We start from the raw sequence: 20638 nt of genomic DNA, 5'->3' as shown, positions 1-20638 counted from the left end.
AATCCTGAGGAGCAATTAATGAAAAGTGTGTATCAGTGGGTAGGTAAAATCTTGATCCATTTCCCACGGAGCATTATTCTTGCATAGGAATTGGATCCAGATTTGACTTAATACCCACCGTTACAAATGTTTTATTAATTGCTCCTCAGGATTGGGATCCCTCTGCGGTTTTGGATTCGGATACCTGGTGTGTGTAAGCAAGTTTTGTATCACATTATGTGTACTAGATATGTACAAAAGTTAATTTCATATTACATTGATATTCATCTTTGACAGTTGACATGCAGTATCATATGCTGTCACCTCCAACAAATACAATACATGCATTAAACACAATTAAAGCAATTTCCAATTCAATACGCTTGTATATAATCATGTTAAGCCTTAAAGAAATCAACAGCCATAGAAAAAGTTGTGCTTCACAGAAGTGTATGGTTTGAAGATATATATTAATCTTTGTTCTTTAGCAAATGGTCCAATAAGAATCCGAAGACATAATACTGATAAAAAAATTAAGTGCAGTAACATATAAAGTAAAACTGAAATACAACATACAATTTCATTAATCAAACACTTACTCTGGTAGGTGTTCCAGCTCTCTTTTGTGTTCGTGGAGGAATGTCACTGACTTTTGGAGGCTCTTTTGATTTAGCCCTTTCTTTATGTGATTGCAAGACATCATCAAAATCTAATTGATCAAAATTTGTCTTCCACACTAGGACCTGCAATAAAATTCATACATACAGAACATTTCTTTTACATTAATAACATTTTACTACTGATCTCCTTGAACCAATCAAATATAAATTTTCCTTAAGGTAGATAGGGTGTCTTCCTCCATCTTGGATTTTGAAATACCAGAAAACAATCGGTCTAGATCTTTAATAAAATGTGCAAATTTTGAGAGTAGTAGGTAATTCATGTGTAAGAATTTTCATTTCAGGAAAGAAAATGACATGTTTTATCATATTTATGGTTGTATTTTACAAAAAAATAGAATACTTTTGTTTGATTCAATTTTTTCAAACTTTACCACATAAGGGGAAGCAACTCAAATGTAAGGGCAGATAATTCAGATTAAGTTACTTTTACAATAGAATGTGTTAGGAATTTACTTATTTTTTTATGTAGCAAGAAAACGGGTCCCGTGACCCATATTTTTCTTTTTCTTATTTTAAAGCATAATATTAGAGCTATCTTCTCATATTTTATCTCAAAATTCTATGGTGTAGTTTTCGTTTTATTGTAGAAAATTGGGTTTTCCATGCATAATCTATACAAAATCTGTCAATTTTGCACATTCTGTAGCGTGAAAATAAGCCCTGTGACCTATTCTTTTTATTATTTTTTTTTAAAAAGCATGATATAAACTAAGTTTTGGCAAATTATTAAAAAATTCTATGGATTATAATTTAGACACCCCATCTACCTTAAATATATTTTTCGTTCATTAATTATAAAAACTTGAGAAAAGAAGTTTTGAATGTTAATTAATTGCAAGGTATGCAGATCTTCATTTTTAAAGCTTCAGATTTTGCATCTTTGATGTACTGTTGATATTGTAAGTATATCTATCTACAAGAAAATCTAAGGCACAATGTAAGATGTCATCTGTTTGACACCATTTCCAGCTTAAAAGAGACATATTCCAAAATTTTAATGTTTTTCCTGGTTTATGCATTTGAATTATAAAGAAGATAACAAGCAACTTGTTGTATTCAACAATTACTGGCATCAATCTATGATTTGATGCTCGCAAATAACCTTGCACTGTTAATTCATGCTGCAAGTGAACTTTACTTGAAACAATCAAATCTACCACAGATGTTGGCAAGTAAATTTTCAAATACAATAAAATCAGAGTGTGAGAGTGATACAAATGCAATAATAATATAATATAATAATAATAATAATAATAATAAATTCTTTATTTAAAGAGGGTAAACACAGTTAGTTACAATTACTAATCTTCCCTGAGGCCCTCATATACAATACATGTAAAAAATGATAATAAAAGAAAAAAAGCAAACATACAACATATTAACACAATGGTATAGTCATGATAGTTCAATGTACATGTACCATAATTAGAACATATAAAACAGTTACAGATTGTATGTAGTGAATAGATATTATATACAAATCAAAGTCATACATTCTAAAAAAAAAGAGTAATAGTTGCAATCATTTCAAGACTGAATATTGGGACTGTCTCAAGTATTGTTTTATAATTTGTTTAAAAGAAAAAGTGTTTTGCACTTTACGCATTTCATATGGTAGTCCGTTCCATAAAACTGATCCAGAATAAGCAAAAGATTTTTTAAACTGTTCAGTTTTTGGCTTAGGGACTATCAAATTACCTTGAGTGACACCCCTTAAAGCATAAGGATTATTAACAGATATAAGTTGAAACTTTTGAAGTAGGTACTGTGGTGCTTCTTTCCGCATACATTTATGTAGCAGTAAATATTTGTGGTATTTGATTCTGTTTTCAACTGTCATCCATCCAAGTTCTTTAAATAAGGGGGCTGATGGGGATAAAGGGTCTGCATCAAGAATTAATCTTGCTGCTCTTTTTTGAAGTTTTAATATTCTTACCATCCCTTCATTTTTACATTCTCCCCAAACAATACAGCAGTAATCAATGAGCGGCAGAATATACCCATTATAGTATGCTTTCCTGGCATTAATATCTAAAAATTTCTTTAATTTAGAAAGAAGGTATATTCTTGATGAAATGCTAGCACAAATTTGATCAATTTGATTTGTCCAGCTAAGTGTGCTGTCAATTTTAACACCTAATAATTTTTCACATGATGAATTTTGTAGTGTTTCTGAATTTATTAATAAATTTGGTTGAAAAGATTGAGTTGATAACTTCTGACTTGTTCCAGTAACCAAACATTTTGTTTTTTTGGTATTGATGAACATATTATTAATTTTGCACCATTCTTCAACTCTGCATAAATCTTCTTGTACATCATCATGTAAATTTTCTATGTTTTTCCCGGATTTATGGAGAGTAGTATCATCAGCATATAAGTCTGTTTTACAATTTTTAATGCAAAGGGGAAGGTCATTTATAAATAAGACAAATAGTAGAGGACCTAGTATAGATCCTTGGGGGACACCAAATTTCACATCTTTTTTATCAGAATTGACATTGCAAATGTTTACTTGCTGTGTTCTATTACTTAGGTATGACCTGAAAAAACCTACTGCAGACTCACTGAATCCGTAAATAGCAAGCTTTAAGCAAAGAATGTCATGATCTACAAGATCAAATGCTTTTTTGAAGTCCAACAGTATTGCTAAGTTTAAATTACCATCATTCATTTCTTGCAGCCATTTGTCAATGATATCAATAAGTGCAGTTTGACAAGAATGATGTGGCCTGAAACCTGATTGTGTAGGATGTAAAAGTTTAAATTTAGACAAGTACTTGTACATGTTATTTGAGACATGCCTTTCTAATACTTTTGATAGAGATGGAAGAACAGATATTGGTCTGTAATTTGTTGCTAAAACCTTGTCACCATCTTTGTAATCTGGTGTTACCTTAGCATTTTTCAGTAATGAAGGATATATATCAGTATCTATCATTCTGTTGAATATATATGTGAGAGGTGTGGCAATTGCCAAGCAGTAAATATTTTTGTAAATTCTAATTTTCATTCTTATGTAAAAGAATTACACCTGACAGGAGCCATTGCTGATCTAATTCAGAAAAGACTATTGACAATACATTTTGAAAATTAAAACTTTGAATTCAATGAATAAAAAAAAAATAGTCAAATGTTCCCTTTTACTTACTATGAAATATGAATGTGTGCTAGCAATCATAACTTTTTGAACAAGTACAAAATTAAATCCTTAGTCAACAGGTCATGAACTCAATATAACTCTGTTTTTGTCAAAGTTACATCTTGTATTGTTTATTGTTTATCTGTGTTTTTTAATAAAAATTCTATTGTTTGTATTTTTAACTAATAAAAATATCTTATCTTTATACCTTGGCTAACAAACTGCATCAGTATAATGATTATCAGTCAAATAAATTTGTTCTTATAAAGGAAGATAATATGGTATGATTGCAAATTAAACAACTATCTACTAGAGAATAAAGGACAGGATGTAAGAAAGTATAGGATCCCCACTACTCCAGAATCATAGGGAGAAAAAAAAACAGAATCTTTTGATGTATGCTCAAGTTACAAGTGCCAGAGGTGAAAGAAACTACTTCCATTTGTTTGCATAAAAAGTTGTTCCTTTGAAATAACATAAGACCATTCTGAAAATTCAAGGTTTTAAATATATCTACTTCTATAAAAAAAGATCAAAGACTCAAATGGCCGGGTTTTACAGAATGTTTCTTAAACAATAGAGAATGAGTTATACTAAAATTTAAATACCAGTACTTGAAATATAAAATTTCAAAAATTTTCCCCAAACAATTCCATAATAGCAGATGCACAACTTCAATATGTGTGCAATCTTCCTGTAAAGATTCAGGGATCTTGGTTGAAGCTGTAGGAGGAGTTGATTACACTAATCTTATATACTCTTTCATAAATTTTGCTGAAAAATGACTAAATTCCCAAGTCTGAAAAACTTAGTGAAAATTCCTCAAACAATTCCATAATAAGCCGGTTTTGCACTTCATCCAACCAGGCAAAAAATGAGCAACAGCTTTACCAAACAAGATACTTGACGCACATAAACATCTATGTGTAAAACATCTTGCGGCAAACAATTTTTTGGGCAAGGCTGTTGCTCATAAAGAATTATTGATGGAAACTTTAAAAGGCAACTTATTGAGTTTGTAAAATTTTCCCCTAATACATGAAGTTTGAAGGCCTAAATCAAATATGTTGGATAAAATTCAAATATATACTTGACTGATATCTGAGAGAATTATGTTTTGTGAAATTTGAAGAAAGTTATACAAGATTTATAATTCTATATGATATTCAAAATCAAGTGAACCAAAAAGTGGCTTTCATATGCCTTCCTCTACATATCATTGAATAAAATAATTCATGCATGGCTAATTTTGGTACTGTGCTTCAACATTAAGGTGAAATTAATGTTATTCATGGATGCTAATCTTGGATGTTTGTAACAAAAAGATCACCATTCTATAAAAGAGGATCCAATACATTTCTTAATTTCTCTGTTCATTACAAAATTCACAGATATATAACATCTAATCTCATCAAAATACATATCTTGTGTCCAAGCTTTGCTTACAATGATCTGAAAACACTCCGTTTTACTTTCTGTTCTGGTTATTGTTATATCAGATTTTTTGAAGGTGTGTATTACTCTGACAAAATTTTTGAAGGTGTGTATTAATCCAAAAAAACCAGAGGATCATGAAAGGTCTTTAAAACAGAGAGTAAAATGGAGCGTTTTTTTTTAGATCATTGTAAGAAAAGCTTAGACACAGGATCTTTATTTTAATCAGATTTTATAACTTTAAACATGTCATAAATTGCAGTCTTACCTGTTCATCAGAACCACCAGAAGCAAAGTAAGCACCATCTCTTGCAAAAGTCACCGCTGTTGTAGGACCCTATAAAGACACAATTAATCCATTCAAATATAACATATTGGTAGTTATTCCCTTATTGGAATACTTATATAAAAAGCAAAATAAATCATCTGTCAGATTAATGAGCATGTTTAGAAATGTAGCTTTAACAAACCATATGCAGAATCAATATCGTTTTTATTTCTTTAAATTGTTGTTCACCATAAACTGACCCTTTTCACTTCCATTTACAAACTTAGATGCCTTTTTTTAGATTAGCACCCTACTCTTTTCACTGGCTGGAACATGTTAAATGTATATATATATATAGGAGCAGAATTGAGAATGGAAACAGGAAATGTGTACACTTTCAGCTTGGTCTTTTTTCTGAATCAGCATGAAATATAGGCCATTACACAAAAAGGAACCAGTAACCAATCAATGCATGTCTTTTCCAAATATAATTTGTTTCATTACATACTGTAGGGAAATGTTTAAATGTCAATAAATAACATTACAATAAACTCATTGAGAATTTTGTTTGGGTTAAATAGGTGTTTTTGTTTAAACTCCCGTACGCTCTTTATACAGGCAAAAAATCAAAGAGCTGATTGCTCTGAGGTGGAAGAAGATGCATAAAAAGTAACTTGAATTACCATAAAAGCAGCCCACACCAACCCAGCCTGCTTTGTCCCATTATTGCTTTCTACATATTTTTTTCTTCCAAAAATAATAATACTCATAACTCAACCAAAACTCACTATACTTAACATAAAAATCTGCAAATACTGTTGATTCAAATTAAATTTTCTATAACTAAATTCCATACATTCGTCTCAGCATGGTCAACTTGATGCAAGCAATTTCGCCAAGCAATTATAACAGTATTTGATTTGGTTTCACTTGAAAGTTTTCTGTCAAAGGCAGATAGTTAACTTTAAAAAAAAAACTGGCCACCAAGATTTTAGTCAAGTTTGCTTAAATTAGGGTTTTTCATTATAAACATATATTGAAAATTCTAAATATATCCAATGCAGATATGTGTCAGGCCAAGGATTGACCGGTCATGTCAGGTGATGACCTTGCTATGTTATTGCGATAATTTAGAGTCAAGCGCACACGTGAATCTGCTGATGTTTTACACATCAAACAATGCACCTTCAGTTGACAGAATCACGTGTGCGCTTGACTCTTTTAGCATTTCAAACCCGTTCATTTAAAGTGCTTGACCCATATATCATATTTTTTTTTCCTTTAATATTTTTACACAAAAGTATGAGGATAGGAATGGCATTTTCCGTCAGGAGTCAGACAGCCCTTTTCTGAAATTGTCATGAAAATAAAACTATTGACAGCAACGAATTACTGGTTCCGTACTCGAGCCTCGATAATGTGTCATTTTTGTGTGTACCTTAATGACGAATAACGGTAAAGAGCTGGACTATTCAGTTGTTAAATCCCGTTTTTTATCACTTCTAAAACTTTGAAACTTATTAAGGCAATACAGGCAATCATTGGGGACATTCCGACAATGACCGACATGAAAACTATGTACTTTCGAAATGGAATCCGTCAACAGACATTAGTTTGTACATTGATATTTCTGTCAACAGACGGTGCATCGTTTGATGTGTAAAACACCAGCAGATAATCGTGTGCGCTTGACTCTTTATTATCGCAATAACATACTTAGATATTCTAACTTTTGTTTTAAAAAACACATATTGTCTAAAACTGGAATATGACTTAATTGATTGCATTAAAGATCTGAACGCAGACTGAACAATTAAATCCGTGTATTTTTTCAAGCATCATTGATTTGAAGTCGTACTCTCCACGTATATATACTTGGCTTTAACTCAAGATGGATTGTATGAATATATGACAATTTTGTTTATCATTATTTTGAAACTTTCAGATGCACAATTAAATTTCCCATTTGTGCACATGCGCAGATACGTTACCAACATGGTTTAAATTAACCCGAATAATCCAGTTGTTTTATTCCGATAATTCCAATTATTAATCTACCAAAGACAATTATTATAACAATCAGTGAAAATTATTATCATGACCTATTAATGCTCCAAAACAAACCATCAACTTTTAATTAATTTTTTTTCATGTGTGTTCATGAATTTCGAAAATTTATACCATATAAATATCTGAATAAGTTTATTAAACTTTAATACCCATAATATTATTATTTTTTAATAATTGCAAGGACGTATAAAACGTCCTTGATAAAAGCAGTCAATATGATACTTCCACGATAAAAGTAAGGAGAAGTAACTCAGGGTGAACGTATTCTATGGGGACGAACTCAGGGCGAACGGACCAAAGGCGAACATGTAATCAGGGCGAACCGACCCGATACCAAATTCACGCATGCGTACTACAAACTCTACTTTAAAGACATCCGGTTACATGTAAGATGAGATAAAATTCTTATAATTTACATAAATAAAAGGGTTGATATTAATACATTAAAACATGAGAAATTATAACACTAACTATAGTGATCGTTTTTCAAGCCTAACTAATAAATTAAATGATGCAGATGCTTAGATCATGTGTAAACATCGGTGTCAAGATATGGCACGGAAGTTGTTATGAAATTGTAAAGCACAGAAAGGGATACGGCATACGTCCTGGTGACGGTTCAATGATTTTACAGCCGGAAGTAAAGGCTTTCAGAAGACTTGAAGTCTTCTTCCACCAAAAACTCTAGATATTTGTAGTTTTTGTACTATTAAAATTGAGAATGGAAATGGGGAATGTGTCAAAGAGACAACAACCCGACCATAGAGCAGACAACAGCCGAAGGCCACCAATGGGTCTTCAATGCAGCGAGGAAACTCCCGCACCCGGAGGCGTCACTCAGCTAGCCCCTAAACAAATATGTATACTAGTTCAGTGATAATGGATGTCATACTAAACTCCAAATTATACACAAGATACTAAAATTAAAAATGATACAAGACTAGCAAAGGCCAGAGGCTCCTGACTTGGGACAGGCGCAAAAATGCGGTGGGGTTAAACATGTTTTTTGAGATCTCAACCCTCCCCCTATACCTCTAGCCAATGTAGAAAAAAACAAACGTACAACAGTACGCACAGTAAAACCCAGTTTAAGAGAAGTCTGAGTCCTATGTCAGAATAGGAAACAAAAGAAAATAAACAAAATGACAATAATACATAAATAACAACAGACTACTAGCAGTTACTGACATGCCAGCTTCAGACCTCAATTAAACTGATTGAAAGATTATGTCTTCATCATATGAATATCAGGCACAATCCCTCCTGTTAGGGGTTTAGTATTATACCATCATAAAATATATGAGAAGAACATAACCCGTGTCATGCCAACAACTGGTTTTAGAATAATTGCATTGTTGTTGCATTGATGTTTATCCCATATCTTTTTTTATTAATATTATCTGAATAATATAATACCTGATGACCATGTAATGTGTAAAACAATCTTCCTTCTAATAAATCATAAATCTTTAGTGTAGCATCGTCAGATCCTGATAATAAATAATTCCCACTGGCATGGAAAGCTAAACTATTCACTGCTGCTGAATGAGCTGGAAATGAATACATTAAATATAAGACTTAGTAAGTATATTTTCAATAAGCACCATTCTTAACATATAACTTGAAGTATGTTATTGTATGTAATTGTTTGGCCTCTGATATATGTATATCTTTTTGGCTTCCTTTCAATCAATCCATCATATATTTAGTTCTTAGAGAAAATCTTTACATACATGCAAAAAATAGTCTACAATGCTGCAAAACTTTGGTTGCTAAATATAGAAAAAAATGTTATAGAATGTTTTTCACCAGTTTAACTTTAAGAATGCAGCAATGCTACATGTCCAAAGTCATGATAGTGAATTCAAAAGTTTATTTTCTTCAGAGCATGTCTGTACCAAGTCATGAATATGGCAGTTGTTTTTTCACTTGTTTCATTGATTGATAGTGTTTGATTTTGTCAGTTTTTATCAACTTTGCCTTGGAGTTCTGTATATTTGTTATACTTTTTTTATTTACACGTGTCATGTGTTGTGCAATAGTTTACTGGTGTTTCTGTTATTCTGTAGTTGTTTATTACTTTTACTGTATAGTGTATAATGATAATAGTTTATGACATGTACTTGTGTAATGCTGCAGTAGTTTATTATTTTACCTGTGTAATGCTGCAGTAGTTTATTACTTTACCTGTGTAATGCTGCAGTAGTTTATTATTTTACCTGTGTAATGTTGCAGTAGTTTATTGGTTCTGATATCCCAGACTTTCACAGTACTGTCTGTACCTGCTGATGCTATACATGTACCACTGGGATGGAATTCAACATGATTTACAAATCTGAAAAAAAAAAAAAAATACATTAGAAACAGTTAAGTCAGTTTAATGTATAAATGAAATAAATAACATATATCCCTGTTCCTTGAGTGTAGAATATAAAACTGTTTATTCAAAATGTTTTTTCAGCTGATAGTATTCTAGTTTGACAGTCTGTTTTGGCTTTTTGGAATAGTGGTTGATTGAGTGGTTTAATGTTTGATATTTAGTATCCTTACATTCATTCATGTGTATTTGGATTGCTGTCTAGTCAAAAATTTTCCTATGTCGATTTCAATGTTATACTTTATTTTGCTTTTAGATGATGAACAATTTGAAAATTTACCTTCTGTTTGTACTGACTGAAAATAAAATATATCTCTACCTATTAAGTTCAAGTAGGTTTCAAATTTGAAATTACAAAAAATCCTTAAAAAATTTCTAACAGTAATATAATGTAAACTTTAATAGGTGTGTTTTTTACGACTATATTTTTTGGTTTTAACTAAATTTGTTATTATAAAAGTTAAGGGTAAAGATAACAATAACAAATGAACATATCAGCTATAATTAATACAACTCAAAGGAAATCTCAGTAATTAAATGGAAATTTAAATCTTCACTCAGGAAATTGGAATAGTATGTTATATGTTGATCTTGGTCAGAAATTTTTTGTCAAACAAGATGACTTATTTCCATTGCCTTGCCTTATTTAAGTATATTTCGTGAAGTATTTCTGTAGCATATCAAAATTCAATCCTTGTTTAAATTTTCAGTAATCAAACTTCTAACTGATCTATGATCAATCAAATAATAACATTATACCTACCCTCCATGTTCATAGAATGTATGGATACATTCTTTACTATTCTTGTCCCACAACTTGACAGTTTTATCATCACTACCTGATACTATTAATCTTCCATCTGGTGAAAATCTAAAATTAGTATTTAAATTCTTAAAATATAGTAATTAACACACAAGTTCTTTATTGGTATATATTATTTTTTCCATAGAGAAAGCAAATTAAACTATACGTTTGCATTACCGTACATTATACTGATGTCATGTACTGGTTTCTGGTCAATCAAGCCAGACGTTTATTTGTGACCAGGTTTTAGGGAACAGACTATTCAGGACCCATGACTTCACAGTAAATAAAGTTATGATGTCACTAAAAGTCATTTTCACAGCTTTTTGTGAAAATGTATAGATTTTTGGTTAATTTTCAAATATAAAGAAGCACTTGTCTGTATGAAAAATACCTTTCTTAGACTTCTTATGTTAATGTGGTTCTTGTATGCAATCATTATTTCCCTCTTGAAAGTATATGTTTAAAAAAAAAAATTTTGATCAGAAAAATATTCCACTTTTGGAACTTACATCTATGTGAATAGTCAGAAAATTCAGACGGGGTTTAAGTTAATACTTTGTACACAGCAGTGTTCCCGCCTGCCCTAAATAGAAGGGCGGCCCGCCCTTGGTGCCCTTACCCCCGCCCTTCTGCCCTCCAAAGTAAAAGAATGCCCCCCTCTGCCTTTTCAAAAAAATAAAATTTCCAAATTTCATGCCTACCGGCATTTCTGGTAAAATTGTTACCTGATTGTGTAACACTAATCATAGATATAATAGCCATAGATAAAGTACTGGATTCACATCAAAAGCAGATGATATTTGCCGAAATTTTATAACCCTCTTATTATATACATGTCACGCTTGGTGTTAATTAGCCTTAATTGGCAATTGCCGTAGATCGATATCTAATAAATTGTGAATCGGGAGACTTTTAAACACACGAATGTGCTACGTAATGACTTTTAACCATAATAAAAAAAAAAACGACTTTTTTTTTAAAGGGAAACTTCGCAAAAAAATAAAAAATTGATATTATGTCCATTCTGTATAAAAAAGCACAAATTCATAAATATTAAAGTTTTATTCTGCTAGATAAGAGATCACCATCGATTTTAAATTTAGAGTATCAATTCTCTGCGTGCGGCCATTTTGACATCTTCTCGGTTTAGAAACCACGATATATCTATAAACCACAAAGGACCAAAACCAGCAGTAACCTAACGTAGTCGCATTTATCCGACTAACTAACTTGATACGGAAAATGTAATTATTTTTTTAAATAACTATGGTCTGTCGTTTTTAAACTGTTTTTTCTTTACGAAGTTTTTGAAACAAGAAATTTATATGGGAATTAGTTAAAAAGTCAAAGTTCAATGTCATAAATAAGTGTTCCGTGTAAAATCGTTTTCGAAAATCTAATTTGTTCATAATTCTTTTATGTAATAAACTTATTTAAATATATTCGGACCTTCTCTTATCTGATCACCAGCATGGCTAAAGGAATTATTCCCTGGGGTATTGTGAGGTGACACGTCCAGGTATTCAAGAGATTTCCTGTCGGGCTTAAAAACTCTTATTACACAATTACATAAAGCATGTTCATGCATCGCTTCACTTCTGAGGGTATTGATCAGTGTACACAGCCGATAACTTGTAACTTTCCATTTTGAAACTATCAGGTGTTAATATCTCTGTCTTGCGTGTATGATAGTGATATACTAGTCATTACTAAACTCATACGCTTGTTTATAAATAACATTTCTGGTGTAAAGAATGATATTTATGAAAATCTAAATAATTCCAAAAAAAGATTTGATAAAATAAAAATCTATTTACATATTTTTCCAAGGGTAAATTGGGGAAAATGTAAGTTTATACTCGTTGTCAATAATGATGGACATTTTGAAACATGAAAGACTATTGATTTAACAAAAATGTACGCACTTGTCGATCATTGGTTTATACGCCTAGATAGAAAGTTACGGAACTTTAGATAGTCGCAATTTAAAATTGTATATTGAATATAAGAAAGAACATCCAGAACCGATTTGATTTAAATACAGGTCGATATCTAACTTGCTTTGGTTCATCGAAGTTATGGACACAGTAAAATCACAGATTTATATTTCAATTAGATTGTTCTCGAACAGTTGAAGAAATTCTTCATCATCTCAATTGTTGGGTATAATGTATATTAATGTGAACATGGTTCTAATAGAACCTTATGCCAATTTTCCTGTTCCGACATGCATGTAATATATTGGCCACTGGGCGTACACTAATGATCCCCAAAAAGTTTATTTGAAGAAATAAAGAAACTTTTCTCCGGATAGACTGATAGTAGTTGTATTAACGTCTGATCAGCTTGAGGGTTGATTAATTTATTACGTTAGCTTGTGGGGGAATAAACCATTCCCAATATTGCACTTATGCATAAAATATTAAATAAGAGTAATATAAGAGAAAATATAAATACGAAAAGTCGCATATCTGGTAAAAAAAAGTCTCACCAACTATAGGATTTCACGTACAATTGTCATTATAATCGAAATAACGGACAGTCGTTAAAATACATGCATGTACGTTTTGATAAAAAGGGGTGCCGCAGTTGCATATTATTCATCATAAATCTATTTCAAGTTTATACTTTCCTGTTATTCTTATCAGTTAACGCATAGACATGTAACTATACATCTCTAGTTAACGACAATCAACTATATAAATATCTGAATCTGATGTGACTTACCGTTCATCTCTAGTGGTTCATCTCTTTCATTTTTTTTCTTCTTTTTTTTTTTATTTGGGCAGGAACATAAACATTGTTAGATATAATGTTCCCAGGTTTGAGGGGGTTTGGAGGTCAAGTCTATCGAAATTTACAAAATAAGAACATTGTATTTATGAATTTACAAGAAGAATTCTGTTCTTGGACGTAGTTTTCTTCTTTTATTTTTTAGTTCATTGATTTAAATTGAGAAAAAATCTAGTCAGAATTTAAAATCGTTCCGGCGATCCCCCACCTAAGACTCCACTAAAATCATGAATGGTCATGCTTCACAATCATCAGAATTTACTTTGCATTGGTACATTCTGTATCGGTAGTGTCAGATTAACCTTGACATTTCCGGGTATAACAGAGCTACTTGTATATTACCTGTATGTGGTTAGGTACATCTTCCCATGAGGTCTTACGTATACAGGTTCACATTTATAATGGTTTCTGATATAACAAGGTTTTATGACATTCACACTTCTGCATGTTCTGTATACCAGTTTCTTATCTTATTTTCAGACCGAATGAGGATGTGAATATTTTCCAGGAAAAATATTGAGTATCAAAGTATCAAATTAATTTCGGGTAATTTTATTTCTTGGTATTAAATCACAGAAATTTAAAGAATATACTGCTTATAGATATAAGAAGATGTGGTATGAGTGCAAATGAGACAACTCTCCATCCAAGTCATAATTTATAAAAGTAAACCATTATTGGTCAAAGTACGGTCTTCAACACGGAGCCTTGGCTCACACCGAACAGCAAGCTATAAAGGGCCCAACAAATTACTAGTGTAAAACCAGGAGTATTCTTGTCAGTTAAGACAGACATATAATTATATGTATATATATGTCTGCGGTATAGACATGGTTTGTGAATGAATGATAAGTCTTGCAAAGGTACAAGATATAAAGCACATTGAAAATTGATTCCACCGGTCTGTCTCCATTCAATAAAGGAAAGTTGACGTTAGATTGATTCTGTAAATTTTTTTTATACATCGTTGGTCAAATAGCTAAAGTATTTGTTGTGAGATGTAGAATATTTTAATAAGGACATTCCCCATTAGGTAAATGTAGATTGCTTTGGACGGACCAAACTATATTAATGTAACTGATAATTTTCTCTGCACATTTAAATATTCAAGGTTACCGATGATAATTCAAAATAGCACAGTTTTTGGTTTATACGCTCGTTTTCGTGGGCCATTTTTATTTATAAAATTATTTCATTGAAAGTTATTCAGAATTCCGATGTTACAACAAAATACTCACCCATCTATTTAAAAACTGAGCTAACGCAAAATATAAAAAAATATATATAACGGCGATTCAGGTATTTTGCCACCATATTCCTTCCCAAATAATTATTTTTTTCTGTCTCAAACCCACATTTCTCTTTTATCATTTTTGTTTTATCTTTTTCAAACCGGAAAATTATTTTTGTTCGTAATTATTCGATCTCATTCCAATAAGACAAAGTTGACCTTAAATTTCCTGTCAACTTTTTAAACATCTTTCTTCAAATGGCTGAAGTATTTATACGTTGTGAGATTTAAAATATTTTGATAAGGACATTAATTCCTGAATATGTAAATAAAGATCGCTTTGGACGGACCAAATTATATAATTGCAATTGGTAATTATCTATTTCAAATATGCAAGGTTACCGATTCTAATTTAAAATAGTACAATTTTTAGTTCATACACTCGTGTTTAGAATGCCATTATTATTTATTCAATTAAATTAATTCAGTATTTCATTGTTACAAAAATATTCAGCAGTCATAATTCATTTTAAACTGAGCTTACGGAAAATATAAAAATATACCACGGCTATCCAGTTATTGTGCCACCATATTACTCCCCCAAAATAATTATATTTCTTTTTTTATTTTCTGTCTCAAACTATCACTCCCGTTTATCATTCATACGAAATGATGTTCACACCTGGAACAGTGAACCGTGACGGCTAAAATTCACTGAGTGAAGATCAAAAGATTAGAATTACAGAATGCAAACCTTAAACTACCTTGAATTTAACCACGCATTCAACAGGTAGTCACTAAGTGTCATAGTACAATACACATTGTATTTATTTTACACAGTACTAGCGAGAAATGTTTACTAGACTGAAGTAAAAGGTGAGAATACAAACATGCATTTTTAATACACTATCAGTTATATATGTTTGTTGAAAATATCCGTCGGAAAAAAAATTCATAAAAATATTATATTGTATGATTTACTTTTATAACTATAATGACTATAATCATATCAGAAATCCTTAAAATATAAATCGTACATTTTATTTTTAAAAGTTGCACGGCTGATCACTTTACTTTCCTAATTATTAGTTGGTTAATAGCTAAGCCAAAAGTCGTCGATGCGCTTTAAATCGCGTTATTAGATGATTAACGAACAAGACTTAAATGAGATTAATTCCACTCCCGGCATGCAAAAAGACTTAAACTACGTCACAGAAGTCAGGAAGTTCGAATAAATAAAATTAATAATTCCCAATTTTCTTCTTTATTAGTTTTCATATCCAGATAAAACTTGGTGAATATGTTTTTTATGGTATTATGAACATAATAAGATGATAAGTAAAAAATCGCGAATTTTCCCTTTAACTCTGCCAGGTCCAAACCTCGGATAAAATAGAGGGGAAGTCATGAGAAGTAAATATTGTAAAAGCGCAAATGTCCTATATAAAAAGCGCAAATGTCCTTATATCAAAAGCGCAAATGTCCATTTAAAAAAGCACAAACGTCTTACGTCCCGCGCCGGAAAGGATATATAGCTGTATTTATAGTATGAATCACACCTCTAACACAATTGTAAGAAGGAAGGGGAAAAACCATGAATGACACAGGACAAAACTCCTATATTTTCATTTTATCATATCATAGCCATTAATATTATAACGCTTAATCTATATATTGTTTACTTCAAAAATGAAATCGACAATCAGATTATACCACCATCTATTTAATAGCAAAACAAGCACAAAATGGTAAGCGGAAAGATATATAGAAGAAAAAATTCAGAGACATGATTGTGCTATTTCCCAATTATTTAATGTATTCAGTGTGTCCACTACATACTTTTTCTTCACCAAACGGTATCTAATAAGTTTATAATGTATTCCTTTTTTCTCTTTATTTTCTAAAACTTCGTGTTAGGACAGAAAGTTTCAACACTTGCAAAAATCTTTTTTCTTTTCTAAAAAATTATAGTTTCTTCTTTCTGGCATAAAATATGATTACACTATTTTGAATCTCGATAAAAAAGAAATTTCTTTAACTCGCCATAGAAAAATTCGACCAGGTTCGACCTCTTAACCACGTATACGATCAGTAAACGATATGTCTCCTCTTGTCAATCATACAGGTCTTATTTTCCGAGTGCAACCGATGCAAGCGCTATGACAATTTAATTTTACATGCCTGTTAAGTCCATTTTCCATGATTTCTCTATTTTATTATTTCAACAACAGCATAACCTTTTCATTTGTTGACCGATTTTCTCCAAATAAATTACAATCCGAACAACTTTTACAACCAGACGCTTTATATTGCTTCCGCATCACGGCATATTATTACTTGAGACAGGTAACGCATATTAATTATCGGTTGATAAGACGAGTGCCCGATAATTTAAATATAATTATGATAAGTAATTAGTCTATTGGGAGGATGTCGGCAAATATCATCTAAAATGTACATCATAGGCCACTACGCGCAGTGCCATGCTTTTGATATTTCAAAGGGAACTACAGTGTGACAAATTCTGAGTACTTTATCTATGGCTATTATATCTATGCACTAATTAACTGACAATGGGATTAAGTTAAGTACCTAATGCTTTGGCAGTTTTATCACCTTTGTTAATGATTGTTTACTGCTAATTAGTGGATTTAAGATAATTGAACTAATACTAGATATTTAATACAGAATGAAATGTCCACATGTTATCCATTTGTAATGTTTATGTACAGCATGTACACCTGAAAAAATTTATTTCAGTAGGCATAACATAAAAAATAAAATCTTAAACAATTTCAAAGGCATACATAGTTTTGACTTAATTGGTAAAAAAAGATTTGTTTCATAACCATGAGTATGAAATTTGAAAAAGAATCAAAGAAATTTGTACTTTGAACATAACAAGATTCACTTCCTGTTTTACTTCTTGTATTTTATAATCCTCCTGACATGGAGCACTCAACAAATTTATTTTTAACAATGATGGAGAAAAAAGTAACTGTTTATACTTTCTGCAATATATTATTGCATCAATATAATATGATCATCTCCTGTCTCACCTGTTATATTTATAAAACTCCTTACTGAGGAGAACTTTGGTGTGCACTTAAAAATACTTTTTTGTAACAATTCTAATGATAATAAATAACTCTCAATAACATATATACTATATGTTTGAACAAGTAATTTAAATGTAGATAATTTAATTACATTAAACATTCAATTTTGCATGTATAACTCCATCTTTCAAAACTACTGGTTTATTTTGGTATAAGTTATAAAACATTGAAATTTCTGATGATTATGTTCCTTACCAAATGTACAAGTTTGTTTAGATTAACATCAAAATGATATGTTTTGCTTCATGGTATGATAATTTGATAAAAAAAAATTCTTGCTGGAACAAACATCAAGATAACATTAATTTCTGAATATGGTTTAAATACAACTAATGTTCTCCAGCTGAGCCTAGCAATATTCAAGGTAATTTATACACTGTCCAGCATTGCCCTAAAAATCTGGGTTATAACGCAAAAGTGTCCTTTCAGACAACTAGCACCCTTCTGCCCTGAGATTCAAGCTGGAACACTGACACACCTATTAAATATTCTAACTAGGATTTTATAAGGATTCAATTTCATTACAAATAAGGCTTTAAATACAACTCCTCCTACTTTTTTTTTAAATATCTATGGATGATAACAAAATACAAATTTTGACTTACTTAGCACATCTGACCCAGTTTATGTGTTGATTTAAAGAAAACAGGAATTTCTGCCTATGACATGTCCATAACTGAAAAATAAATTTATTTTTTACAATATTGTAAATGGAGTGTAGCATGTGTATGCATAAATGCAGTAGATTTATGACTAACAATGTCCTACTGTGGAACAGCCTTTTAGTAAGGAATATACTATTTCTGCTCTTCATCTTGAAATTGACATATCTTCACTTGTTTTTAACTACATAATGAAGTAGTAACATATCATTGTAAAATAGCTGCTTTATATTTTCTAATCTAGGATTTCGATGTTTTGCCTGACTTTGAATGTTTGTAAAGTGGTGTTTTTGTTGACATGACTCACAATCCTATATTCTAACAAATGTATATGCATTTAATATTAATAAAAAAAGTAAAATAATTCACAACTCCTACCTTTTTTAAAACAAAGTTTTGCTTTGTGTATATTGTACCATACCTTAATTGTTTTATCATCTGATGCAGTTAGTAATGTTTGGCCATCACTAGAGAAATCTATACTTCTGACAGTGGCTGTGTGAGCTTTAAATACTGTCGATTCTCCTTTCCTGTAATGAAACAAACATAAAATGTATATATATATATGTACAACCAAGTCTAAATTGAAAACAACGTTCAAACCTATGATTGCGTTGGATAAAAACTGCAAACACGAGGTGCATAAATTTTGTTCACCATATCCGGATTTTGACAATTAATGTCTCTTCAGTGATGTTAGGAATCGAAACAGTATTTGGAAGGCCATAAATTTACCTCAATTTAGGATAGACTCTTGAATTTTGAAGAGTCGAAATAGGATGAACGGATCATGTAAACCCGAAGGCAAATATAATACAAGCCCAAACGAAAACATATAAACAAGTCTAAATTGAAAACAATGTTCAAACCTATGATTGCGTTGGATAAAAACCACTTTTTTTATACGTGTGCATGCAAAACTAATTTCTTGGTAGAGGGGTCTAAATACAGCACAAACAACATTTTCCAAAAGACCATAAGACCAAAAAAGTAAAAAAGTATATTTTAACAAAACGCATTTGAGTGGGATTATTGACTAGCAGGTCAAACAACGGATGTTCTTAAACCCTGCTGACTGCCATGGTGATTGCCAGATAAACGGATCACCAGATGTAACAAAATGGGTCTTAATTATTGATTTAATACCAAACAGAAAACAACAAACTTGCGGAAAAGATGGTATACCGCAAACATGAGGTGCAAAAATATATGTATATATATAACTTCTAATTTAGTATATGTATTGCTATTTAATCTCTTACTCGTTTTTATTTGGAAAATTTAGTTCTTTAAAAATGCCTAAACATATATTTGTGTTTTTTGCCTTCACACCTATCCTAGATTTTCATACCTACCCTACAACATTTTATAGACATTTTTGATCAAGCACCGTTTTAAGTCCATAACAAAAATATTTAAGCACTGTTGAGGTCCATAATATTTCCCTATATAGTATATATGTATAATATTTCAACTACCTATCCTATATTTTGTCAGTAGGCATGAAACAAGTATATTTGTTCTGGCCTAATAGTTTTTAAATATTGAATAGAAAAAGCTGTACTTATTGTCATATAATTAATTTTTTTTTGTCTGAAATGTATCAGTACATATGTGTGACCAATCAATAGAGAACTTAACTTACACAGTCGGTATCCACAATCTGCAAGTTTTGTCTCTTGAGGCTGAAGCAACAAGATGTCCTGAAGGTGAAAACTTTACATCCATAACAGCATCCTGAAAGAACAAAATAGTATGAAGTTGTTAGCATTGAAACATATTAGAATTATCTACTCATTAAAAACATTTTTTCTGATCAATATCTTATTTAGCTGTGTTTTGTAGCTTACAAATGGACTTGTAAAATGAATCAGTAATTACCACAATACATTTCAACAGTATATTTTAAAGAAAAAGAAATACTAAGATAAACCCGTGTATTTGACATTTTACTTGCTCAGTCAGGCCAGACTTAAAAATATTTCTGTTTGCCCAAACCCTCCTAACCCGTCTCATGTGTGGGTAGGTAGGTAGGGAAATTCTTTTTTTTTTTACTTTTAGAGAAAAATAGG

The 20638-nt window shown here is 31.0% G+C and overlaps 1 protein-coding gene across 2 annotated transcripts in view; it reads right to left on the bottom strand.

The window, feature by feature from the left end:
* The window catches only part of LOC127712170 (POC1 centriolar protein homolog A-like), a 34934-nt gene that overhangs the window by 10997 nt on the left and 3299 nt on the right, over nt 1–20638 (bottom strand). For both annotated transcript variants that reach the window (XM_052218499.1, XM_052218578.1), the window contains exons 4-11: nt 20212–20303; nt 18988–19096; nt 18510–18580; nt 10717–10824; nt 9796–9911; nt 8993–9126; nt 5507–5575; nt 579–722 (exon numbers count right to left, since the gene is read on the bottom strand). In XM_052218499.1, coding sequence (XP_052074459.1) covers nt 579–722; nt 5507–5575; nt 8993–9126; nt 9796–9911; nt 10717–10824; nt 18510–18580; nt 18988–19096; nt 20212–20303 — 843 coding nt within the window. The remainder of the gene's footprint in view (nt 1–578; nt 723–5506; nt 5576–8992; nt 9127–9795; nt 9912–10716; nt 10825–18509; nt 18581–18987; nt 19097–20211; nt 20304–20638) is intronic.

This window comes from Mytilus californianus, unplaced genomic scaffold (assembly GCF_021869535.1).
Source record: "Mytilus californianus isolate M0D057914Y unplaced genomic scaffold, xbMytCali1.0.p SCAF_1, whole genome shotgun sequence".
Classification (NCBI taxonomy): domain Eukaryota; kingdom Metazoa; phylum Mollusca; class Bivalvia; order Mytilida; family Mytilidae; genus Mytilus; species Mytilus californianus.
This window is presented reverse-complemented; position numbering and strand designations above follow the sequence as displayed.